Here is a 22,058-nt window from a genome sequence, read left to right as displayed (position 1 = left end):
AATAGGAAGTCACTAAAAAAATCTATGCATACCTTAATAATTTAACATTAAGACATAATTTTATATTCATTTGCCAGTCTTTTACTGGGAAAGAGACAGGATTCTGAGGCTGCTCATTGAGATTCCATTTATGCCTTTTGTATAAGTTTTGTCTAAAACTGCTCTCCTATTACATGACCTGCCTTTTATACTCTTGGTCTCTTTAAAGTGGAATGAGAACTCTAGACACACACAAAGCAGTCTAAGACTGTAAACTGTTTAGTTTATCAGAATTTCCCCCAATTTTTCTGGTTTAAGTTTAGTTCATTATTCTTCAGTGACTTCCTAGTCCTAATGGCCAAGCCTGCAGTTTCCAGGAAGCTAATAAAAAATTCTGCATGTATTATTTCATTGAATAACATCAATGGAAATAGTACCTTGTGGAATCCTACATGTATTTATTAATCTTTACAAAGCATACACTTGAAGCATGCACTTACTGTCTTTTGGGAAGACTTGTACACTAATGCGTAGTCAAGTTATCGTGGTTTTAGTTCCAGCTTTGCCATTATTTTGCATAAGGCCATTCTCTGTTTAAAATAGGGGTAGTAGGGCGCCTGGGTGGCTCAGTTGGTTAGGCGACTGCCTTCGGCTCAGGTCATGATCCTGGAGTCCCAGGATCGAGTCCCGCATCGGGCTCCCTGCTCGGCAGGGAGTCTGCTTCTCCCTCTGATCCTCCCCCATCTCATGCCCTCTCTCTCTGTCTCATTCTCTCTCTCAAATAAATAAATAAAAATCTTTAAAAAAAAAAAAATAAAATAGGGGTAGTAGTCGGCAGTCCCTCCTAAGAGGATCAGTGTTGATATTGCAGAGTGCTTTGGATTCCCCCAAACAGGCATTTAAACAAACAATCACATTCATTATATTTACCCAGCAGAGAACAATATTAATAATGGATTATATTGTTTCTTTGAGCTTAATTGATGTTTTTAATAAGGAGGAAAGGATATGTAAGGCTATGAATTTTCATGAATTCAGCTATTCCTTTATGTAATGCGGTATTTTGCATAGCTTATAGAATATTGGAGCCTATTCATATCTTTAAAAACTGTATCTTAATTTTATGTGGTGTGAAATCTTACTCAAAATACATGACCAATAGACTTTTTAGTGTCGTTATTCTGTCAAAACAGGACTCTCCTTCCTGTACTTCTTGTCCTCTCCTGACCTCTGCTGGTGAGGTCTAGGTGCGTGTGACTCTGGTCCACTGTCCTCAGTCACTTGTCCTGATACTCAAACAGGAGAGACAAAAAAAGCATCTGAGGATTTGAACTTTAGTAAAGTTCCAAAATTTCTTATTCTAGAAGAGAAGGCCATTTAACATCCACCCATGTGTTGTGTATATGTGTAGCCATTACTGTCGGGGTTATTAACATGTTAACAATAGGAAGAGCCTGGGACTACACAGGAGATAAGTTAGTACCATGTGGATGATTCCACAGTTGTCAAGTACTTACTGTTCAGTTGGTCCTGCATAGGGTTAAAAATATAGTCTGAGATCACTGGAGATTGAGAAGCAGCAAAGAAGACATTGGTCCCAGCCAGTTTTAATCCTTATACCTTCCTTGCCTGAGTAGAAGGGGCCAGTCTGACTCAGAGGGGCATCAACTTAGGACAATCAGGTATCAGATTGCAAACTCAAATGGAAGTTTAGTCCTTTTCTGAAAATAGCTCCTGGGAAGAAAAGTGCACAACAGTGTACTGTTTTCATAGTCAGTGGAGTTAACGGAGAGATAGCAAAGGGAATATAGGATAGACATAAAGACCTCGGCATTATTTTCCTTTTGGTATATGTTGTTTTGACATTCTCAGGGGAATAGAATTTTCTTATACTATGGTCTCCTATCTGATTTTAACAATTGCAGTGATGAGCTCACCTAGTAGCCAGATCTTAGTTTTTGAAAACCATTCCCCATTAAAAAGAACCACTGTTTTTTAAAGAAGTGGCTGCTCTAGGTTTAGGGTAGAAAAAGTATAAAGTAAAGTGACCATGATTATTTTGTGCCAGATAGGGGGGCATGTCTAAAGGATGCACTTGAAGGGGGAAATCTCCAACCAGATAAGAGGCAGTTCTGCCAAATTTGAGACAACTTGAGCTTCTAAAAGAATAATGATAGTGGATTATAACACATTGAATAAAATAGTTCCTTTATACCATAGTGCTATTTCAAAGGGAGGAGGGGCTAGAAGAGAAAAACTTTTAAATAGAAAAGTGTCAATTAATAATATAGAAGGAATCATAGAAAAAAACCACCACATCATTTTAGCACCATCAGAATCAGAATCTATTCAGGCAGGGATTATTAGTGGATGATAAGACCATTGAATAGAATTGTTAAGGGACAGGATGTTCACACTCCCTCAAAGTGTGCCACACAGATTACAGTTGACCATTGACCATACAGTGGAGGCAGGGGTGCTGACCCCTCATGAAGTCGAAAATCCACATACGACTTTTTTTTTTTTTAAAGATTTTCTTTATTTATCTGAGAGAGAGAAAGATAGCGAGAGAGAGAAAGAGAGACAGTACAAGCAGGGGGGAGGGACAGAGGGAGAAGGAGAAGCAGACTCCCTGCTGAGCAGGGAGCCTGACACAGGGCTCCATCCCAGGACCCTGAGATCATGACCTGAGCTGAAGGCAGACGCTTAACCGACTGAGCCACCCAGGCGCCGCTACATACAACTTTTGGCTCCCCCAAATCTTAACTACTTAGCCTACTGTTGACTGGAAGCCAACATAGATGGATAACATGAACAGTCAATTAACTGTTAATAAATATATTCATTACATTTATTAATATGTATTAATCTACTTTATATGCTCTTATATATTAGGTACTGTATTCTTACAATAAAGTAAGCTACTGGTTTAAGTTTAGTTCAGTTTAGTTCAGTTAAGTTTAGTTTCTTTTAGAGAAAAGAAAGTGTTATTAAGAAAATTGTAAGGAACAACAATGAATCATGGAACACTATGTCAAAAACTAATGATGTAAGGTATGGTGATTAATATAACAATAAAAAAAGTAAAAGAAAATTGTAAGGAACAGAAAATACATTTACAGTCCTGTACTGTATCACATATAAGTGGACCCATGCAGTTCAAACCCATGTTGTTCAAGAGTGAACTGTAGAAGTATATGGTGCACTGTTCTAACCTTCTGTAGGTTTAAAGTATTTCGAAACAAAAGTTAGGAGAAATAAAGATGTCTGTATTTGAAGTCAACAGAGTTATCTAATATCAATTTTGTATAGACTTCTAACATCAGTAGTTCTGCCTTTTGGCACTACTGTGAAAAGTGTTGCCAACATGATGGACTGATACCATTTTTACCATTATGCTGCATAAGAGATACTGTTATAGTTCATTTCTGGTTATTTCTATGTTACAATGATTGAATTGCTGTCAAAAGTATTTATGATCTTGTTCCATCCATTCATCCTCTTTCTCCTTCCTACCCCTCTACTTCTGGGGTGACAGAATGCTATTATTTGTTTCACAGTGCTGTTTGCTTATCTTTTCTTATATAAATTATGTTTAATTTTAAAATATTTATTTGACTTTTTAAATATAACTGCCACTATTTTAGGTGATGAAATTAAATCAGGAATATATGATATGGTTCCTGTTCTCAAGGAGTTTATACTTGAATAATAACAATAATGATAAGATTTGGGCATTTAGGGCAACTAAAACACAGCTGTTAGGTGTTATAACAATAATCATAATAATTCTTATTTTGTAAACAAGACAACTAAGATACAGAGAGATTGAGCAATTTGCCCCAAATGAAACTATAAGAAGGAGCAGAATTCACATTTGAATCCAGGCCAGCTGGGTCCTTGGTCCATGCCATAAAATGCTGAGTAAACAGTTAATTTTGCTTGGAGCATGGAGGCATTTGAGAAAGGTTCCAGACCTTTGACATTTGACTGGGTCTTGAGAGGATACGTTTTACCATATGATGGTGGGGAAGAGCATCACAGGCAGACAAATAGCAAACTTTGGTTAAAGAGGTATAAAAACACATCATGTGCTGGGAATGACAAATATTTCAGAGTGGCCAGATGATACAAGTAGCAAGAAGTAAAACTGGAAGGTGAATGGGACCATATTGTGAAGGGCTGTCCATAAAGTTTGAACTTCATTTGTAGATAGTGAGTAGCCATTGAAGCGTTTTTAACTGTGACACATTTTAAAAAGTTGTAGTAGGTGGGATTGAAGACCATCAGGGCTATGAGTAAGGAATTAGTGCCTTCATCTAGGAATTAGGATTGCTGAACTATGTCAAGATTCTCACTTGCTCTTCTATTCTAGTTTGTCTTGGTGTTACTGAGTCCATGACAAGATGGTGTACCTTACCCTGTTTTTCTAGAGCATTCACGTTCACATTTGTCGTTTATGATTTCAGTTACTTCTTACTTCAGAATAAGTTCTGGAACAGTTAGTGGTAGCATGTTTGGTGATAAAGTATATTTTATCTATGAGTTAGAGATTCATGAGTGGAGGGGGGGCAGGCGGGACAGTCACTTGCACTCAAGTCAGGTGTGGCTGAATTGATGGCATTATGGAGTTAACATTTAAACTTGATGGAACTACTGACACTTAATTTTTAAATCCTGCAGCCCGGGGCTTTTCCCAAGATGTATCTTTTTTTTTTTTCGCCCTTCCCTTTGGGGAAAGAAAAGCATACTTATTAATGGTTTTTAAAATTGTGTGTGTGTGTGTGTTTTGTTCTTGCATGTTATTGTGTAGCATTTAAAATTGTGTATATGATAAGAAATAGAATACAGAATATGCCTTTAAAAATAAAGAGTAACTAGTTCTTAAAATGATTCATTGATAATTCATAGTCATAAAGGTGAAGGATAGCAAGAGACCTGCTAGGTCTCAGCAGGGTTGTTCCTGGCAAAGTGTATGTTGTTATACTCTTGGGTTGGCTTGAATTATTTGGTGTTTTCCTGTTGGTGGAGAAAGGGATTGTGCTTTGAAGAAGTCAGGGGAGGAAGTGCAGAAGAACAAAAAAAATACTAAACTTAAATCAATCTTGCTTTTTCACAGCTTGGCCTTCTCTAAAGTCACATTTAGCAGAAACATTAATTAGATTTCAGTGCCCCACTGAGCTTTAAAATTAAACATATTTCTGGAAACATCAGCAACATTTTATCACTAATAATATAATGAAGAATATGCTTAGTCTTTTGAAAAATGGGAATTATAACAATATGTTTATTGCTCACGAGTGATCTTTTATTATGAAAAACGCATCACAATTTTTAGAAAGAGTTAAGAAGTAATTAAAGAGTTTTAAAAATATGCCTAAAAATAGGGGCACCTGGGTGGCTCAGTTGGTTAGGCGACTGCCTTCAGCTCAGGTCATGATCCCAGGGTCCTGGGATCGAGCCCTGCATCGGGCTCCCTGCTCCGCGGGAAGCCTGCTTCTCCCTCTCCCACTCCCCCTGCTTGTGTTCTCTCTCTCGCTGTCTCTCTCTCTCTCTGTCAATTAAATAAATAAATAAAATCTTAAAAAAAAATATGCCTAAAAATAAAATTCTCTAAAAATATTTTCATTTTTGGAAAATGAGGATCTTTTCCTAAAATCAGGATTTTCTTTGGGATTTTATGCTTCTTTTAAATCTAAAAATATTGGTGGTGGGTATATGCCATCTGCCTGTGTGAGGCTGGGTGGAAGACCGTTGATAAGGAGCCTTTGCTTTCCTCGGAAACTGCGGTCACGTGAGCCGCGAAGAGGACACGTGGGAAGCAGGAGACCTGCTGCGGTGGCTCAGAGGGCAGGTCCTGAAGCCTAGCTGCCCGGTTGTGAACCGCTCTTCACACTTGAATTTACTGCATAGGGAATCTGAAAGCCATTAGACCGACCGCCTTGTGCCGCTGTTCTCTTATTTGTGAAATAGGGATGATTATACGTACCTCACAGGGTTGTAATGAGCACACCGTTTTGAGCACAGAGTAAATCTTCAGAACTGTTTTCTTTGCTGTCTAGTCTTTCATTTCCTGTGCTTTTGATTCATAAACCTATTACACTTACAGAGGCCTCCAGAAAAGAAAATGTGGGCTTTGGGAATTAACAAAATAGCGGAATCTCAGCTCACTCATAAGAAACGATCACATTGGGCTCTTTTCCTGAAAATGAAATAGGTGCCTGCTCTGTGCCGGGGACTGGGGAAACCGCACACGTCTCCGCCTTCATGAGGCGCAGAGGTGTTAAGGGAGAATGCAGGTTAGGCGTGCAGCAGCTGTGGGCTCCCTAACTCGGAAGCCAGGTAGGAGACAGTTCTACCACCTGGTCACAGACAGGCAGGTCACTGCCGACTTCTTGGCTGAGAAGGGTGTTTTTCCTTGTCTGAAAGGATGGAGTACAAATGTGCCTTCTGAGGGTTTAGGCTTCCACAGAAAAGGGACAGAGGAGCTGTACATGCCCAGATCTTTTTCTAAACTTACTAATTAAGTCACTTTACCACCTTATGAGTGAATAAGAGATTGGAGAGCAGGCCCGAATAATTAGGAAAAAACATCCCTTCTCCTGGAAACCAAAGAAGGGAGGAAGAAGCATTATCTGTACCACCTTCCCCATTCCCCAGCTTTGCTCCAATTCCAATTTGGTGTGACATCCAAGACCCCTGCCTACATTTTCAGCCTCATCTCCTGATGCTTCCTTTTTTAGCCTTTTAGAGCTACTGTCGGCCGCCCGCGGTGCTGCACTGTCTCAGAACGACATTTATCCGTGCTTCGTGGAATATTCAGTCCCACGTTGCACTTGATAAAAATCCTAATAATCTTTCAATAAACTTTCAATTCTTCATTTAGGGCTTACCTTCTTTAACATCCCTAGGTGGATTTGACTGCTTCTTCCATTGTGACCTTGTGGTCACCTTTTCTGACCGTATGTTGTCATACCTGTCACAGTACCATCCATGTCCACGACAGTTGCCCTGAGTTGCCCTGAATTTTCTTCAGGGCGGCAACTTTTACTTACTTTCGGATAAATTTTTCACTAACAAATTGCTAGTTAGATATTAATCTCTCCACAAATAAATACCCAGTTCTCCTTTAAAGAATCATCTCCGTCATTGAAAACATTAAGATGCTAGAATTCAGTAACATATAAAAGAAGAGAATGGAATTTTGAAGTTTTTTTTTTGTTGCTGCTTTAAAAATATTGCAAAATATTTTAGAACTGCCTTTTGGTTTAATTTTGTAGAATACATAGGGTTTTCAGTGATTAGTTTAAAAACATTGGAAAATTTAAACAATTCCTTTCTCTTTACCTGTCCCATTGGAGCATCTCCCATGTATCTTAACTTCGGCTATGGAATACTATTGCTACAACTATAATCACTTAACTAAGTTTTTAAAGTTAGATAGTGTATTTGCTTATCTAAGAGCTTAACTGTTTTAGTAGTTTGTTTTTTTTTTTAGAGCATTTTCTTTAACTTTTTTTTGTAATTTTAAGTATGGAAGACTCAAACAGTAACAGTGAATTTCAATTTTATTTTAGCAAAAGCAACTGGAAATTGAAAGAACTACTAAGTGGTTGAAAATGCTAAAAGGATGGGAAAAATACAAGAACACTGAAAAGGTAATTAAAATAATGTTACTTCTATCTGAAACTACACAAATTCAATGTGAATTTTCCCGATAAAAGTTTCTCTTAAGTTATAGAAGTATATTAATACTTTAATTTAGGGGCGCCTGGGTGGCTCAGTCGTTAAGCGTCTGCCTTCGGCTCAGGGCATGATCCCAGGGTCCTGGGATTGAGCCCCGCATTGGGCTCCCTGCTCCGTGGGAAGCCTGCTTCTCCCTCTCCCACTCTCCCGCTTGTGTTCCTGCTCTCGCTGTGTCTCTGTCAAATAAATAAATAAAATCTTTAAAAAAAACCAAAAAACTTGGATTTAGTTGGGATGCCTCAAATTAGGAGTCTTTGTGTCCTAACAGAATATCCAATACAGATAGGTTTCAGCAGTTTAGAGGCTGTTCCGGGTAGTCCCGAGGTAGGATGGTTTCAGGAGTGATTTGCTTCAGCTGCTCCATTGCATTGCCTGTGCCTTAGTTTTGTTTCCTGTCTCTGCTCTGCCTTCTGCAGTGCCAGCTTTCCCTTGGGGTTGGTTTCCCTCTGGGGTCAGAACCCGTGCTGCAGCTCCGGGCTTCACACCCACACGTCACACTGCTCAGGAGGAGGGCTGGCCTTGACAGCTTTCCCTGAAGCAGGAGCAATCTTTCCAAAAGCTTCTAGCAAACCTCCCCTTAAATGTTTTTGCCCTGCAGAGTTGGTGCTGAGTTTTAAACCAATTAAAACATAACATACACATCTATTACTGTCACCACCAGCCTCATCACAAAAGTCTTTAAACATTGGGAAGCTGTGAAGTTCATGGTGGTGGAAGTTTTTTTTTTTTTTTTGAAGAGAAAGGGGCTTTCTTGAAATAAAGTTGGGAATATCAGAGCTAACCCAAGAGAAGCAAAGTTAAGTCCTTTACTACAGGACTCCTCAGAGACTTTACTATTATAACACGTGGTCGGGGGACCACACCTTCAAGACGGACCTTAAACTGACTGAAACTTACTCGACCGTGGAAATCTTTTTGTCATAGAGCATCTTGCAGGACTAATGCCCCTTTTCTTTTTGAGCATCCTAACTACCCTTATTTAAAGTCTGTTAGACTCTTTTATTATTTTATTTTCATCAGGAGTTAGCTCATTTTGGGGTTGTTGATTTTATTGTGTGTTTTAGCATTAGGTTGGAACTCAAGATGTTCTTTTGAGAGGAATCAGTTCAAAGTAGAATGAGAGGAATCAGTTTTGAAAGGAATCAGTTCAAAGTAGAATGTTAGTTATGCAGAGTGGCCTAAAGTTGGCACCTACTTTACCTCATGTCTGTGGGAAGATTGCTCAAGTGGTAATTACAGGGTAAATGTCGATGCGGCGGCACTTACACTTTCATCTCAACATTTGGTCTAATAAGATATTTGTAGAATTATACGGCTTTGTGTTCTCCTTGAGTATACATAGATCTATGAAAGTATGTAAGCCGGTGTAAAAATGAGCAATTCTACCAGGCCATTATTCTGACAGTAAGTCTGACTAATGTAGTTCCTAGTAAGAGAGATTTGAACAGAACTGTTTCTTTGATGTATAATTTTAAAGCACTTTCCCACAACTATAATGCTGGAATTATTTGATAATATATATGGTCCAATTTGGTGTGCAACAGAATGTACTTTCTAAAAGAATTGCTGCTTTCAATTCATATCTCATTTTAAATTGCACTGAGGCAAAAAAAAAGTAGCATGTGTTTTTCTTCTCTTCCAAGAGGAGGTGAAGTTTTCTCTCCACAGATTCCTTACTTACGTAATGGTAACACAAAGAAATTTCTGCAAGTGTCTTGAAATTAAAATATAGCTGTGATAGAGAATATTTGGATCTTTAGAATCCAAGCTTTAATGAAAGGCAGTTTCCATTAAGGTTGTTTGTGTTGCCTATGTGTCTCACAGTTCTCACGGTGCCTGGTTCAGTAGTACCCGTTTAAAAAATATACTCTATTAAATGAAGTCATCTCTGTTAGCTGGAGACATTATGATTTAATTAGTCATGATGTAATTGTGTCTAAGCTATGTCACAGCAGAGTACCTACGACAGATACACTTTTTTCCTTTTTTTTTTTTTTTTTAGTCAAGTAACTGAATGGACCTTATATTAGTTAGCGTTTTATTTTACTGATGGGAGAATGGAGGCACCAAGTTTATAAATAAATTTCTCAAGGTCACACAGCTTGTTCATCGCAGCAGGAGATCCCATGCCCACACTCAAGGGCTCGTTTACCATACCATCTTTCATGTTTGCTTTCCCTTTTGGTGTTTGTCAATAAAAAGTCAGAAGGAAATAGAATGTAGTTATAAGAGCCAATAGGGCCTTGTGTATGGTTTAAAACTTTTTTAGATCTGGCCTTGAGGGACTCATGCCTATCTGGAGGCAGAGATGAAGGAGTTATAATGGAGCAGGGATGCTTTAAGAAAACGGAGAGACAGTAAAGAGATAAGCAGCTCAGCATGAACTCTTGTTTCATGGTAATACACTTGGAGTGTTGCAAGTCCCCCACATGGAGCCCTGCTGAGTAGGCTACAAAGTTGGCTACTGGCCAGTGTGTGATGTGGACTGGTGCATTCATCACTATTTTGAAATCACTAAGGTTAGAAAGAGGTATTGAAAATGTTAGGTCAGTCAGTGGAATTGTTTTTTAGTTGATGGATGTTTAAATATATCTTTGTGACTGAAATAGACTACTTGATTCTGTTGGCAAGGAAACAAAGATACTGAAAGCAAAAGGTAGATTTCAGGGAACCTTCATTTATTTTTCCTTAAAGATTTTATGTATCATATCCATAAAATAAATTTCTAACAGGATTTTTAAAGGTAGTACTTTTTAACTTGGAATATTATTAAATATTGTATATTAAATCCAACATACAGACAGACATTCTATATCATGATTGTTAAAACTCTGGTGTCTGGGGGCATCTGGGTAGTCAAGTCGGTTAAGAGTCTAGCTCTTGGTTTCAGGTCAAGTTGTGAGATCGAGTGCCATGTCAGCCTCCATGAGCAGCATGGGGGTCTCCTTGAGATTCTCTCTGTCTCCCACTCATGCTCTCTCTCTCTCTCTCTCTCAAATAAATAAATCTTAAAAACAAAAGCAGAAACTGTGGTCTCTGAAGTCAGACTAACTGAATTTCAGTTCTTCTACAGTTTATTAGTTGTATGGTTTGGAGGTAGTTATTTTTCCACATCTTCATTTTCTCATCCGTAAAATGGGGATGATAATAATAGTATGTTCCTCTTTAGGAATGTGATAGTACGGCCTCCTTGCTCGGCTGGGAGCCTGTTTCTCCCTCTGCCGCTCCCCCTGCTTGTGCACTCTCTCTCCCTGGCAAATAAATAAATAAAATATTAAAAAAAGAAAAGGGAATGCGATAGTATTACAAGGAATAAGTTGACATAGAAACACATATACTGGCTCCTAATAAATAATCAGAAAATGTTAGCATAACTATATTACTAAAGTCATTATTACTAGATTCATTATTTTCCTCACCCTCATCTCCTCATTTCCCCTTCCTGGCAAATCCATGTGGATCCTTAGTATTGATCTTCCCTAACTCTGTAATGTAAAATTCATTCCTCCCTTCCTCTGATATAATATTTCTCATACAGTCTCAAGGTGAGAGTCTCTGTGTTGGACCAATAAGAAGTAACCACCGCATTCACTGCCCTCACCCCAGCATCTTTATTCCTCAACTTTTTCTGGTTTTCCCCTCCAATCTCTTGTGTCCTATGACATAAGGGCTAACAGCTCCTGCACATTTAGACAGTATATTGCCTACTGTTCTCCTTTTCCCACTCTGGCCCCCTCTGGGGAGTCTGTCTCTGTCACGACTTCTCCCATCAGGGTGTGACGCTCAGCTCTGTAGCAAGGAGTATTTTATAATAAAGGGATATCAGTTTATGGTATCAGTTTAGCTGCTTACACATAGATCTTCCCTGCTACTGTGAGCTCCACAGAACTTTTTCATGTTTGTAGCCAGAGCACCTACCTAATAAGTGTTGGCCACAAAGCCCGCAGTCATTACGTAGTTGCTTTTTAGAATGAGTGATGATGTTCATTTATGAGTTGGAATAAACAGCTATCACCTGCTGCTGCTGAAGTCTTTTTTAGCTGTAATCTCTTAAGAGGCAGTGGGATTTGGCAGAAGTGCCCTGAAATAGGACTAAGAAGGCGAAATTCTTTGACCTAAGCAAGCCACTTCTCTGTGCCCTGGTCTCCCAGCATTTAAGGTGGAGTAGCACTTGCTTTGCCTACATTACAGACTCTCATAGAAAATATGAGATATTACTTTGTCATTTGAAGGATTCTCAACAAATGTAAACTGGACACTGTTCTGGAGAATAAGCAAATTTTATTTGTATCTGTCATACTTGATATAATTCCTACTTTGTTTTACAAAACTTCTAAAATTTCTATGATAGGTAAAAATTTGTGAAAATTATGTTACCATAGTGTCAATCTGTCATATAAGAGTTGTATTTGAAAAACAAATAGGCATAATTTATTTTTTTTCATAATTTAAAATTCTTATTTTAGGGTCTCATAATTTAATCCTTTTTCTGGTATATGTGACTTTGTGTACCTGTTTTTTTATTTCACTACCTCCTAGGGCGCCTGGGTGGCTCAGTTGGTTATTTCACTACCTCCTAAAGCTGAATTCCAGATACATCTCTTTTTATATTCCCTTTTTTTAAAATTGAAGTAGAGTTGACACATAGTGTTACATTAGTTTTGGGTGTACAGCATAATGATTTGACAACTCTGTATGTTATGCTTACCTTTTAAATACAGTTTCATTATCATTTTAATGCTTTCTGCTCTTGGATTCCCTTAATATTTTCTGATCTGTGTATTTTAGTAAGTTCACTTGAGCAGAATAGTGGGTACTAGCTACATGCAAAATGGTCTTGGAAAGATGGTCTTTGTTTTTTATAAAATGTAAAATAAATATCTTTTGCTAAAAGATGGTGACATCTTGTGTGTGCCTTGGGCACATTACTTAACTTTTTTGTGATTCACTTTCACCATCTGTAAAATTGGGATAATAAAATTTCTTGGAATTGTTGATGTGATTAAATGAGAGAAACATCTATTTTTAGTTTAAAATAGTTTCTTGCATATAGTAAATGCTCAGTAAAAGTTGTGCCTCATTTTTCATTTTAGCCCTGGAGTAGCACTGGTCCATTAATTTTTGCTTTCTACCTGAATTTCTCTATTATTTTTTTTTTAAGATTTTATTTATTTATTTGACAGAGAACACAAAAAGCAGGGGGAGTGGCAAGCAGAGGGACAGGCTTCCCGCTGAGCAGGGAGCCCAATGGGGGACTTGATCCCAGGACCCTAGCTAGGATCATGACCTGAGCTGAAGGTAGACGCTTAACCGACTGAGCCACCCAAGCGCTCCTGTTATTTCTTCTTAATATAATCATGATAATTTGATTTTTTAAAAAATTTACTCACTTTAAGATGAAAAATCGACATTTATGTATAGTTGTTGAATACAGAATTGGATGAAAGCAATAAAATAATGTCGGAAGTCTTTTCAAGTAATAGAGTTTGAGAAATACATGTCAGGACTCTCGTTTAACTTATTGAAAACATCAGCCTAATGGAGATTCACATCCATCAAAGTTAATCTGCTTACCTGCCATCATATTCTACTTGGCTATTAAACTTTCACTTTTCACATTTGTGGTAGTTTCCACACCTTCCTATATTCATATTAGATGCTTATAGTACAGCATCTTTACTTTAAAAGTTTAGGAGATAATTTGAAAATACTTTTCGTGGGTGATACTCCTTTAAAAAGTATAATGGTAGGGCGCCTGGGTGGCTCAGTCGTTAAGCGCCTGCCTTTGGCTCAGGTCATGATCCCGGGGTCCTGGGATCGAGCCCTACATTGGGCTCCCTGCTCAGCGGGAAGCCTGCTTCTCCCTCTCCCACTCCCCCTGCTTGTGTTCCCTCTCTCGCAGTCTCTCTCTCTGTCAAATAAATAAATAAATCTTAAAAAAAAAAAAAGTATAATGGTAAATATTACGACTTTGGAATGAATGTAGATGACAAACTTTCTTTAGGAAGATAAATCTTAAATTCATTTTTTTAAAAACCACACTCAGTTTGCAGTTAAAGGTGGTAAATGTTTAATATGTGGGAAATGTTGCAAGTAGCAGAGTCTGGTTTACACAGAACTTTCTGTATATATTCTTCCAGTTAGAGCTACTGCATGAGTTAAAAAACTTCCAGGATTTTAATCACTATCTACTAAGATTTCAAATTTGAGGCATAGTATGTTTATACCAAAAGAACAAAGCTGAAACTCCTTATGGAATTGTCTAATTGAATCAACTTCACAATATCCACTATTTCACAGTAAAAGTTGTTCTACATTGTTACTCATTCTAAGCCACATCATCATTTTTATAAAGCTACATCATGACTTAGCTTTAGTTTAAAAAAGTGAAGTAGTATATAGCAGTAGTTGAAACTCTGCTTCTTAACTCATAACTTGTCAGCATTTCAATTATTAGAACTTACATCCTATTTTCTTAGCCATACTATTAAAATATATTATTTTGATCATAAAGGTAATTGTGTACCTATTCTTACCTCACTCCCTAAGGTTTCTGCCATAATTTGTTTAGTCATTTCCTTGTTTGGGCATTTTCTTTTAAGTTTCAAAGTTTTATTATGCACAACTTTGTAATGACCATAATAGATTTGTATGAAATTTTGAATAATTAGCTTTGAAGAAAAAAGATACAATTATGGGAAGATGGAGAAGTAGATGAAGTCTTAGGATTCATAGAGTGACAGCGTATAAGGACCTAAAGAGTTGACAAACTGATGATTTATTCCTTATCTCATTCAAAAGTGATGACAGGTTATTCCTGGAGAACTGCCAAAATCGAAAAGAGGAGAGGAAAGCGGGAGTGTGGGGTGGAGGCGTGGAGGGGAGGCACAGGGTGGTGGGAGGTGGGGAGAAAACTGAAGATTGCGGGTGGCATTAGCTGAGTTATGAGCTAGACAGGATATGTTATGTTGATAGGTTCTGGAAAGCCCCAGAGAGAAGATGCTGCAGGAAGAGATATTAGGGCTTACAGTATTCTCTACACTCCACGAAAACACTTTGGGCACAAGGCAATCTTTTTGCTATTTGGGGCCTTTTAGATGTATGGGGGGAAAAGGAAGAAAGTATGTAACTAGTTGATTATATCAACAGGGAATGTGTAAATTAGATGTTCACACCTTAAAAAAGAGCACTGATTATGCTTTCATGTTGCATGAGAAGCACCTTCGTAATGGTATGAAAATACCAATGTACTAGGCGTACTTAACATTTTCATCTTTGTGTATTCTGCCTTCCTGTGTATAGGCCTCCCTGCTAGGATTTGAAAAGTAGAGATGATGGGATCCAAGTGTGCCATGTCAAAATGTATCAGTTGTCATGGATACTTTGAAAATAAAGGACTAACAAATATTAATTAGTTTGATTTGAGGGATCAGTCTAAGATTTTTGTCATTTATAACCTTCAATTTGTTTCTTTCAATAAGTTTCATAGGAGAATTTACAAAGGAATCCCACTCCAGCTCAGAGGTGAAGTCTGGGCTCTGCTTCTGGAGATCCCTAAAATGAAAGAAGAAACAAGAGACCTCTATAGTGTGAGTATTTAAAGCTAACTTGTTATTTTGAAATTGAAAAGTAAAACCTATTTCTTTTCACTTTCAAGGTGATGTAAGATATTCATATCATTTGAAGTTATATTAACATGATACTACATTGAGTTGTATAAGCCTATTTTCTTGATTGTTTGGTTTAGTGCAATCTACTTCCTAACTTGCGAACAAATACTTCAGGGAAAATGTTATTTTCTGTATCAGTCAGTAAGTATCCAGTGCTTTTCACATATTTGAAAGGAACAGTGTTGGGGCGTATTCGTGAGGAAAATTGACTAACACCTGATTGTAACTGCTCATTTGCAGTGTAGTGTTAATAAAGAGATCTACGGTGTCCTTTCTAGACTTTGTAGGAAAATAGCAGTGGGATTCAGTTTATCCAACAGCTGCCTCTGTGTGCTTGACTATTTTCTTCTGGGTGTGAGAAAAGAATTTTTCTCCAAGACTAGTAGGGATCTCTAGGTTTTGTTATTTGTTAATCAAAAGTCAAACTTTTGACTCAGTGATCCATAGTGCTTTCCTTAAATTAGTTAATACATTACATTTACCTCCTTGTCATCTCAGCTATACCCTTTCTAAATCTAAAGTTTATATTAACCTTTGAAAGGAATGATTATCTAAAAATCTTTTTGAAATATGTTCCTCAGAAAATGTATATAAATAGAATAAAATGGATAAAAGAACAATTATTTATAATTTAAACCCAATACCAATTATAAAAGGAGCCTTGGAATACTCTTGATATTTTCTTTTCTTTTTCAAATAATGTGTTTGTGTGTGTATATAATGTTGTATCAAGATGAAAGATAATAAATACTGGTTAATTTAAAGAGTTACTTTTTGTGTGTCTACAAGATTTTTTAAATTAGCTGTTTGGGCCCTACATAGACTATGAGTTTATGTCTTAGGGTTTTAGAGTTTCAAATTATTTTAGTCTGTTGATTAGATATTTGCTTTTAGTATCATGGTTTTAGAGCCAGTATTGAAAATGGTGTCTGAGAAAACATATAAAATCTAGCCCCAGCACCTAGTACAGCATGCCGGTATATGGTAGGTGCCCATTAAATTCTTGTTTAATTAATGAGAGGAGACAGTTACTTTTCTTTAGCATGCTGTCTTTGTTTCCTCGGGCTGCCATGAAGTGCCACAAACGGAGTGGCTGCAGACAGCAGGGTGTCTTTCTCTCACACCTCTGGAAGCTAGTGGCCTGATGCCAGGGTGTCTGCAGGACCCTGGTTCGTCTCAAGGCTTGGGGGAGAGTCCTTCCTCACCCCTTCCTGGCTTCGGGCATTGCCGACGCCATTCCAGGGCTTGCAGCTGCCTCAGTCAGCTCTCTGCCTCCCTCCTCGCACGGCCTTCTCCCTGTGTGTGTCTATGTGTCTGACCTGATAAGGACGCAGGTTACTGGACTTGGGGTCCACCCTAATCCAGCATGATCTCGTCTTCACTCAGTTACATCTGCAAAGACCCTATTTCCAAATCAGGTCCATTCACAGGTTCTGGGTAGATGTGAGTTTGGAGAAGGGGCATTATTCAGTCCAGCACACATTCTAATAGCAGAACTGTGCTTTCAATGATCTTTTAGACCTTTTCTACATAGAATAAAATGATCCGGGCATTGGTTAACATGAGAGATCTATTTAGTAAATGCCAGGCATACAAATAACAAAAACAAAAGAAATGACTTGCCTTCCAGTACTTTCAAGGTTATTTTTTCTAAAACTATGATGGAAAAAAAAATTTTTTTTTTTTTTTTTTATTCTTTGAGTTTTCGCAGCACCATTATTTGATGGTCCTCCTTTCCCACTTTTTCTTACTCTCTCTCTCCAAAGATGGTATGAGTTGCTCTCTTCAGGTTGGAACTTCAGGAGGAATAGAACTATTAAGATTTTTCTCTGGTGGGTGAGACTTGCTGGTGCCTAAGCTGGCGCCCTCATCTACCTCTTCCTCCTGTTCTTTTAGGTGTACCTCAGTGTCATTTGTCTCTCTTGTGTGTCATGCTAGATCTCACACATGGCAGAAGTTCAGTCCATCGTGGTTAACAGCCTCACCTACAGCCTTCCTGGGGCTTCATAATCTTGTTGGCCAAGCACACCGCGATATTGTGGATCTTTCATACAAATGCTTTCCACTGTACCTCCACTTCAGGCTTATAGGTTCATTAGATCCTGTTTCTTTTAAATAAAATGTATATTCTTGTATTATTGTGACACTCATGGGTCTCAGCCCACTCAATCTCAGAGATAACTGTACAAGCTGCTTTACCTCCTTGCACTAAGATAAGAAATATGCTTGATTTCCTGTATTCTGTACATTTGTTTGTAAATATTCTAGGACCTAATCTTTCTGACCTACTATTTTTTACCTACTAACTGAAATTTTTTTCTGTCTTGAGGCCTTTTTGTGTTGGATTTTCTTTTCCTCTAGAGAAACTGATACTATAGATGTATTTGGGTGATTTTCTGCCTTTTAACTAAATTTTATTGTAAAGCACATTTTATCATGTCCTGTCAAAACATTTTCTTCCTGTGTTTTGACATCTCATTTTTTTACCAGGAGACTTGTAGAACAATCATTGAAACCTCTTTACTTGCCCATTACCTTTAAAAAAAAAAGAAAGAACAAATATGAACAGATTACCATTTTTAAACTAAATTTTGGTAATATCTTCTGGATCAACTTTTATCAGGGATAGTGTACAGTAATATTTTAGTGGTTGTGTGATTTTAATACAATACGATAAATATCTGCCTGTGTATTTAGGACTCTGAAGTATACTCTTGTTACTCTTCATGATTTTAAAAGCTACAGAAGCTGCCCTTGTCTGAGCTCCTGCCTCAAAACATAGAGAGTACATGTAGTCACAAAACACTTGACACATACACACATATTCCAGATAGCCTACTTCTTTCTACTTTTAGCTGAAGTCAGGAATTAGCAGTTATATTTTCATATGTATTTATTGGAGTTGATTCAGGCAGAGATCTGTATCACCAGTACATGGTAAACGAGTCAGTATAATATATGTATATAAATGCATAATTATACATTAGTGTGGTTAAGTATAGATTAATATAAATTTTAATCTCTTACCTCGTTCAACTTGGGAGATTAAATATCCTCACTCAGCTCCCTTACCCCGAAATGCCATGAAACTGACAGCAGGGAGTTTTTGTAAAGGCAAAAGCCCACAAGGAGTAAGAAATAGGAGAGAGAGTGGCTGCCAGTGTCTGGAAACCAGACAGACATTTACTAAACTCAGCAAACCCGAGAAAATGGAAGCCCGGGCTGGCTGATTTCGATCTCAGAATCTCCAGAAGTCTTGCTAATTGTCAGCTGCAGGTGCCTCTGGGAGTGGAGGTGAAGCTCAGAACTGTGGAAGTGGTCCAGAGTCCGTCACAGAAGCAGTTAGATCCTCGACGTCCCCCTCCGACCCTGGCCACGGGTCCAAGGTTTACCATTTGGAGAGAATGGACCAGAGGGCCTCTGGACCAGAGAGGACCCATGGTCCTGAGGGGTGGGGCGGGGGGGCGGAGAGATGGCACAGAGGAACGGCATGTCCTGAGCTGGGAGCATCCTGGCCTCCTTCCCATGCTGCTCCCAGCACATTGGCGGCCAGGTGCTTATCTTCCTGACCAGAGACCAGAAGAGACTTCTCTGAGGAATCTGCCCAGCCTAAGGACATAAACCCAGAGATACTGACTTCAGGGAACCTCAGGGAAACTGCCCAGCCAGATCATTCTGCAGTGGAGAGACAGTCGTGAAGCCCCACCTCTGCACACAGAGCTTGCCATCAGCTTTTTAGTGTTCTACTTTTAAATATAAGCAGACAACGAAATACCACTGTTTCCTTGAGGAAAGGAGCTAACATTAAAGATACACGAGAACAAATGGAAAAAAGAAACGTGTAAGAAACAGACTATAGAGCAGCAAGAAGAAAACTTAAAAAAACGATCACAAGTATCTTCAGAGGGATCAAAATAGATATTACATCCATAAAGCAAGTATAGAAGCCTATAAAAAGGAACCTTTGAGAACAACAGAGAGCTTATTAATCATAAAAAATTATAATAGAACTGAAAGATTTGAGAGAAGGTTTGAGAGTAACAATTGAAGGAATTTCCCAGAAAGTAGATGATAAATTCAAAGAAATGGGAAATAATACAGAAAATATAAGAAAGTTAAATGACAGCCGGAGATTCCACACTCTAATAGTAAGAGTTGCAGGAAGAGGAAATGGGAATGTAGGTGGGAGGGATGAGGAAATCGACAAAGGAATTACTGAAGAAATCACTCAGAACTGAGAGACGTGAGTCCGAGTTTATAAGATTGAAAAGATCCATCAAGTGCCCAACCCTGTGGATAAAAATAGATGCAAATCAAGCACAGAAATGTAAAGTTTCAGGACGTGGAGAGAAAAATGCCTACGAGCTTCTAGAGAAAAAGCAGATTTCATACAAAGAAACCAGAATTAGAGCGGCAACACTGGAAACTAGAAGACAGTAAAGGCAGTGCCTTTTGAGCAAAAATATTTTCCAATTTAGAATTCTAAAACAGCCCAACAGTTAAATAAGAAGGAGGTGATATTATCAGACTTCTGAAGTTTTCAAAACAATTTATCTTCCATACACCCTTCCACAGGAGCTACTGGAGGATGTGCTCCTCCAGAACAAGGGAATAAACCAAGAAAGAAGAAGACATGAGACCCAGGGAACAGGGGACCCAAGCGAAGGAAGGCCTAGCCGCGGGTGAAGGGGGACCCCAAGACCCTAGCTGTGCAGCAGGCTAAGAGGTCCAGGAGCCCAAGGCTGGAGCAGGTTTGAAGGCTCTGGAGAGACATCTACACGAAGTTGAAATTGGAGATTACCTTTTCCATTGCGACAGCACCAGAGGAGATGGATGCAGTTTAAAGTGAGTTTGGGATTGGATTAGCAACAAGCATGTAGAAAATGAAGCAAATCAAGAAACAAGGCAATGATTAGCTCGAAGGAAAACAAAAATATTGTGTTGGAAAGAAAAAAGAAATCCTAGCGGACTGTGTGGCTCAACTGTGAAGAGCTTTTACGTAGTCTTATTAGCAAGGCAGACTCTGAAAAGTGCTTCATTCCAAATTAGAATCTAACTGTATTGTTAAGATGCGGGGGGAAAGGTGGCGGGAGGAGGGAAGGGATGGGTGTGGGAGAGATGGGGCATCGGTGGGAGGGAAGCTCTTCATTGTGTGCCTTTTCACATTCGTTGGTGAACCACAGGCGTGCTTTTCCTAAACCAAAACAGTTTTTTAATGATAATTACTTTATGATTTATTATTTTAATGAGAATTGTCTTCAACAACTGATATCCATAAAAATGTGCTTTCTTCCCCCTTTTTTTTCTCTTCAGAAATTAAAACACAGAGCACGGGGTTGTTCACCTGATATCAGACAAATAGACCTTGATGTCAACCGCACATTTAGGGACCATATTATGTTTAGAGACAGATATGGTGTTAAGTAAGTAAACTTTAATGTTATGAAATGTAAATAGCATTTATAAAGAGTGTTTATTAAAGTCTTTGTTAACTTAAAACATGAGTGAGTAGAATGTCTTGTATGAACCATAATTTTGATGCAGGTCCTAAAGGTTTAAGCTTTTGCAGATCGTTTGGTCCGTGTTGTGTGAAACCTAGGATCTAGGCTCCCTTAAATTTTTTAACCTTTGACGTAGTAGATGCTATTCGGTTGGTAAAGAGTCATTTTATGATCTGGGAATTCTTAAAAATGTAGTAGCTACTTTTATTAAAATCTTAGTAAAGAAATGGGAGATTGTGTTACTTTTTGAAAACCATGTCAGCGACAAATAGATCCCTATAAACTTGACCCCAGTGCATAGCTGAAACTAAAACAAATGAGGAATGAATGACTGAAATGAGTATTACAGTTTATGAATGAGAGTTTTGCTGAAGTCTGTATCGGCTGAGTTCAACAGGAGAAACGGAAACCAGTAAGAGATGTGTATTCAGAGATTTGTTGAGAGGAATTGGCTTGTAGTGGGGGCTGACTAGGCAGGTCCCGTATCTGGAGGGCAGGCCACCAGCAGAGACAGCCCAGAACTCCTGAGCACAAGGGGAGCTGCTGTCCACAGGAAGAGCTTCTTCAGGGAGGCCTCACATCTGCTCTTACAACCTTTCACTCGATTGAATCAGGCCCACCAAGATTATCTAGGATCATCTCCCCTACTTAAAGTCAACTGCTTACGGATTTTAATCACATCTAAAAAATGCCTTTTTTACAGCAACATGTAGATTAGCTTTTGAATAATTGGGGGTTGTAGCCTAGCCAAGGTGACATCAGTGGTGTACTGACCATTAGAGTACATCCTTGTCAACTCAGTTTCCAAATACAGGTAATACAAGGTCATACTTCACCTAACATGATAGAACTCTTTTGCCTAGGACTGAAACTAGTCTAATCCTTTCCCCACAAGAGGATGCGAAGTCCTTGGTGATGTTTACTCTTTTGCTTTGACATTCTATAACCTCAATACTGCAATATAAAATAAACTGTTAATAATATATCTGTATAATATAGCTAATACGTTAAATGAAAAGGGAAAAGGAAGGAGGAAAACAAAAATATTTTTAAATACATATATATAAACACATATACCAAAATAAGGAAAAAATGCTCAGAACAATTATAATCTATCTTTCTTTCTTTCTTTCTTTCTTTCTTTCTTTCTTTCTTTCTTTCT

At 38.3% G+C, this 22,058-nt stretch overlaps 1 protein-coding gene across 3 annotated transcripts in view; it reads left to right on the top strand.

Moving 5' to 3' along the window:
* USP6NL (USP6 N-terminal like) overlaps positions 1 to 22,058 on the top strand; it is a 189,859-nt gene that overhangs the window by 119,962 nt on the left and 47,839 nt on the right. For all 3 annotated transcript variants that reach the window (XM_032425552.1, XM_032425550.1, XM_032425553.1), the window contains 3 exons: positions 7,557 to 7,637; positions 15,207 to 15,314; positions 20,709 to 20,818. In XM_032425552.1, the coding sequence (XP_032281443.1) occupies positions 7,557 to 7,637; positions 15,207 to 15,314; positions 20,709 to 20,818 (299 nt within the window). The remainder of the gene's footprint in view (positions 1 to 7,556; positions 7,638 to 15,206; positions 15,315 to 20,708; positions 20,819 to 22,058) is intronic.

Source organism: Phoca vitulina, unplaced genomic scaffold (assembly GCF_004348235.1).
Source record: "Phoca vitulina isolate PV1807 unplaced genomic scaffold, GSC_HSeal_1.0 scaffold33, whole genome shotgun sequence".
Lineage (NCBI taxonomy): Eukaryota > Metazoa > Chordata > Mammalia > Carnivora > Phocidae > Phoca > Phoca vitulina.
Note: the sequence above shows the minus strand (reverse complement) of the source record. Positions and strands in the feature narration are given on the sequence as shown.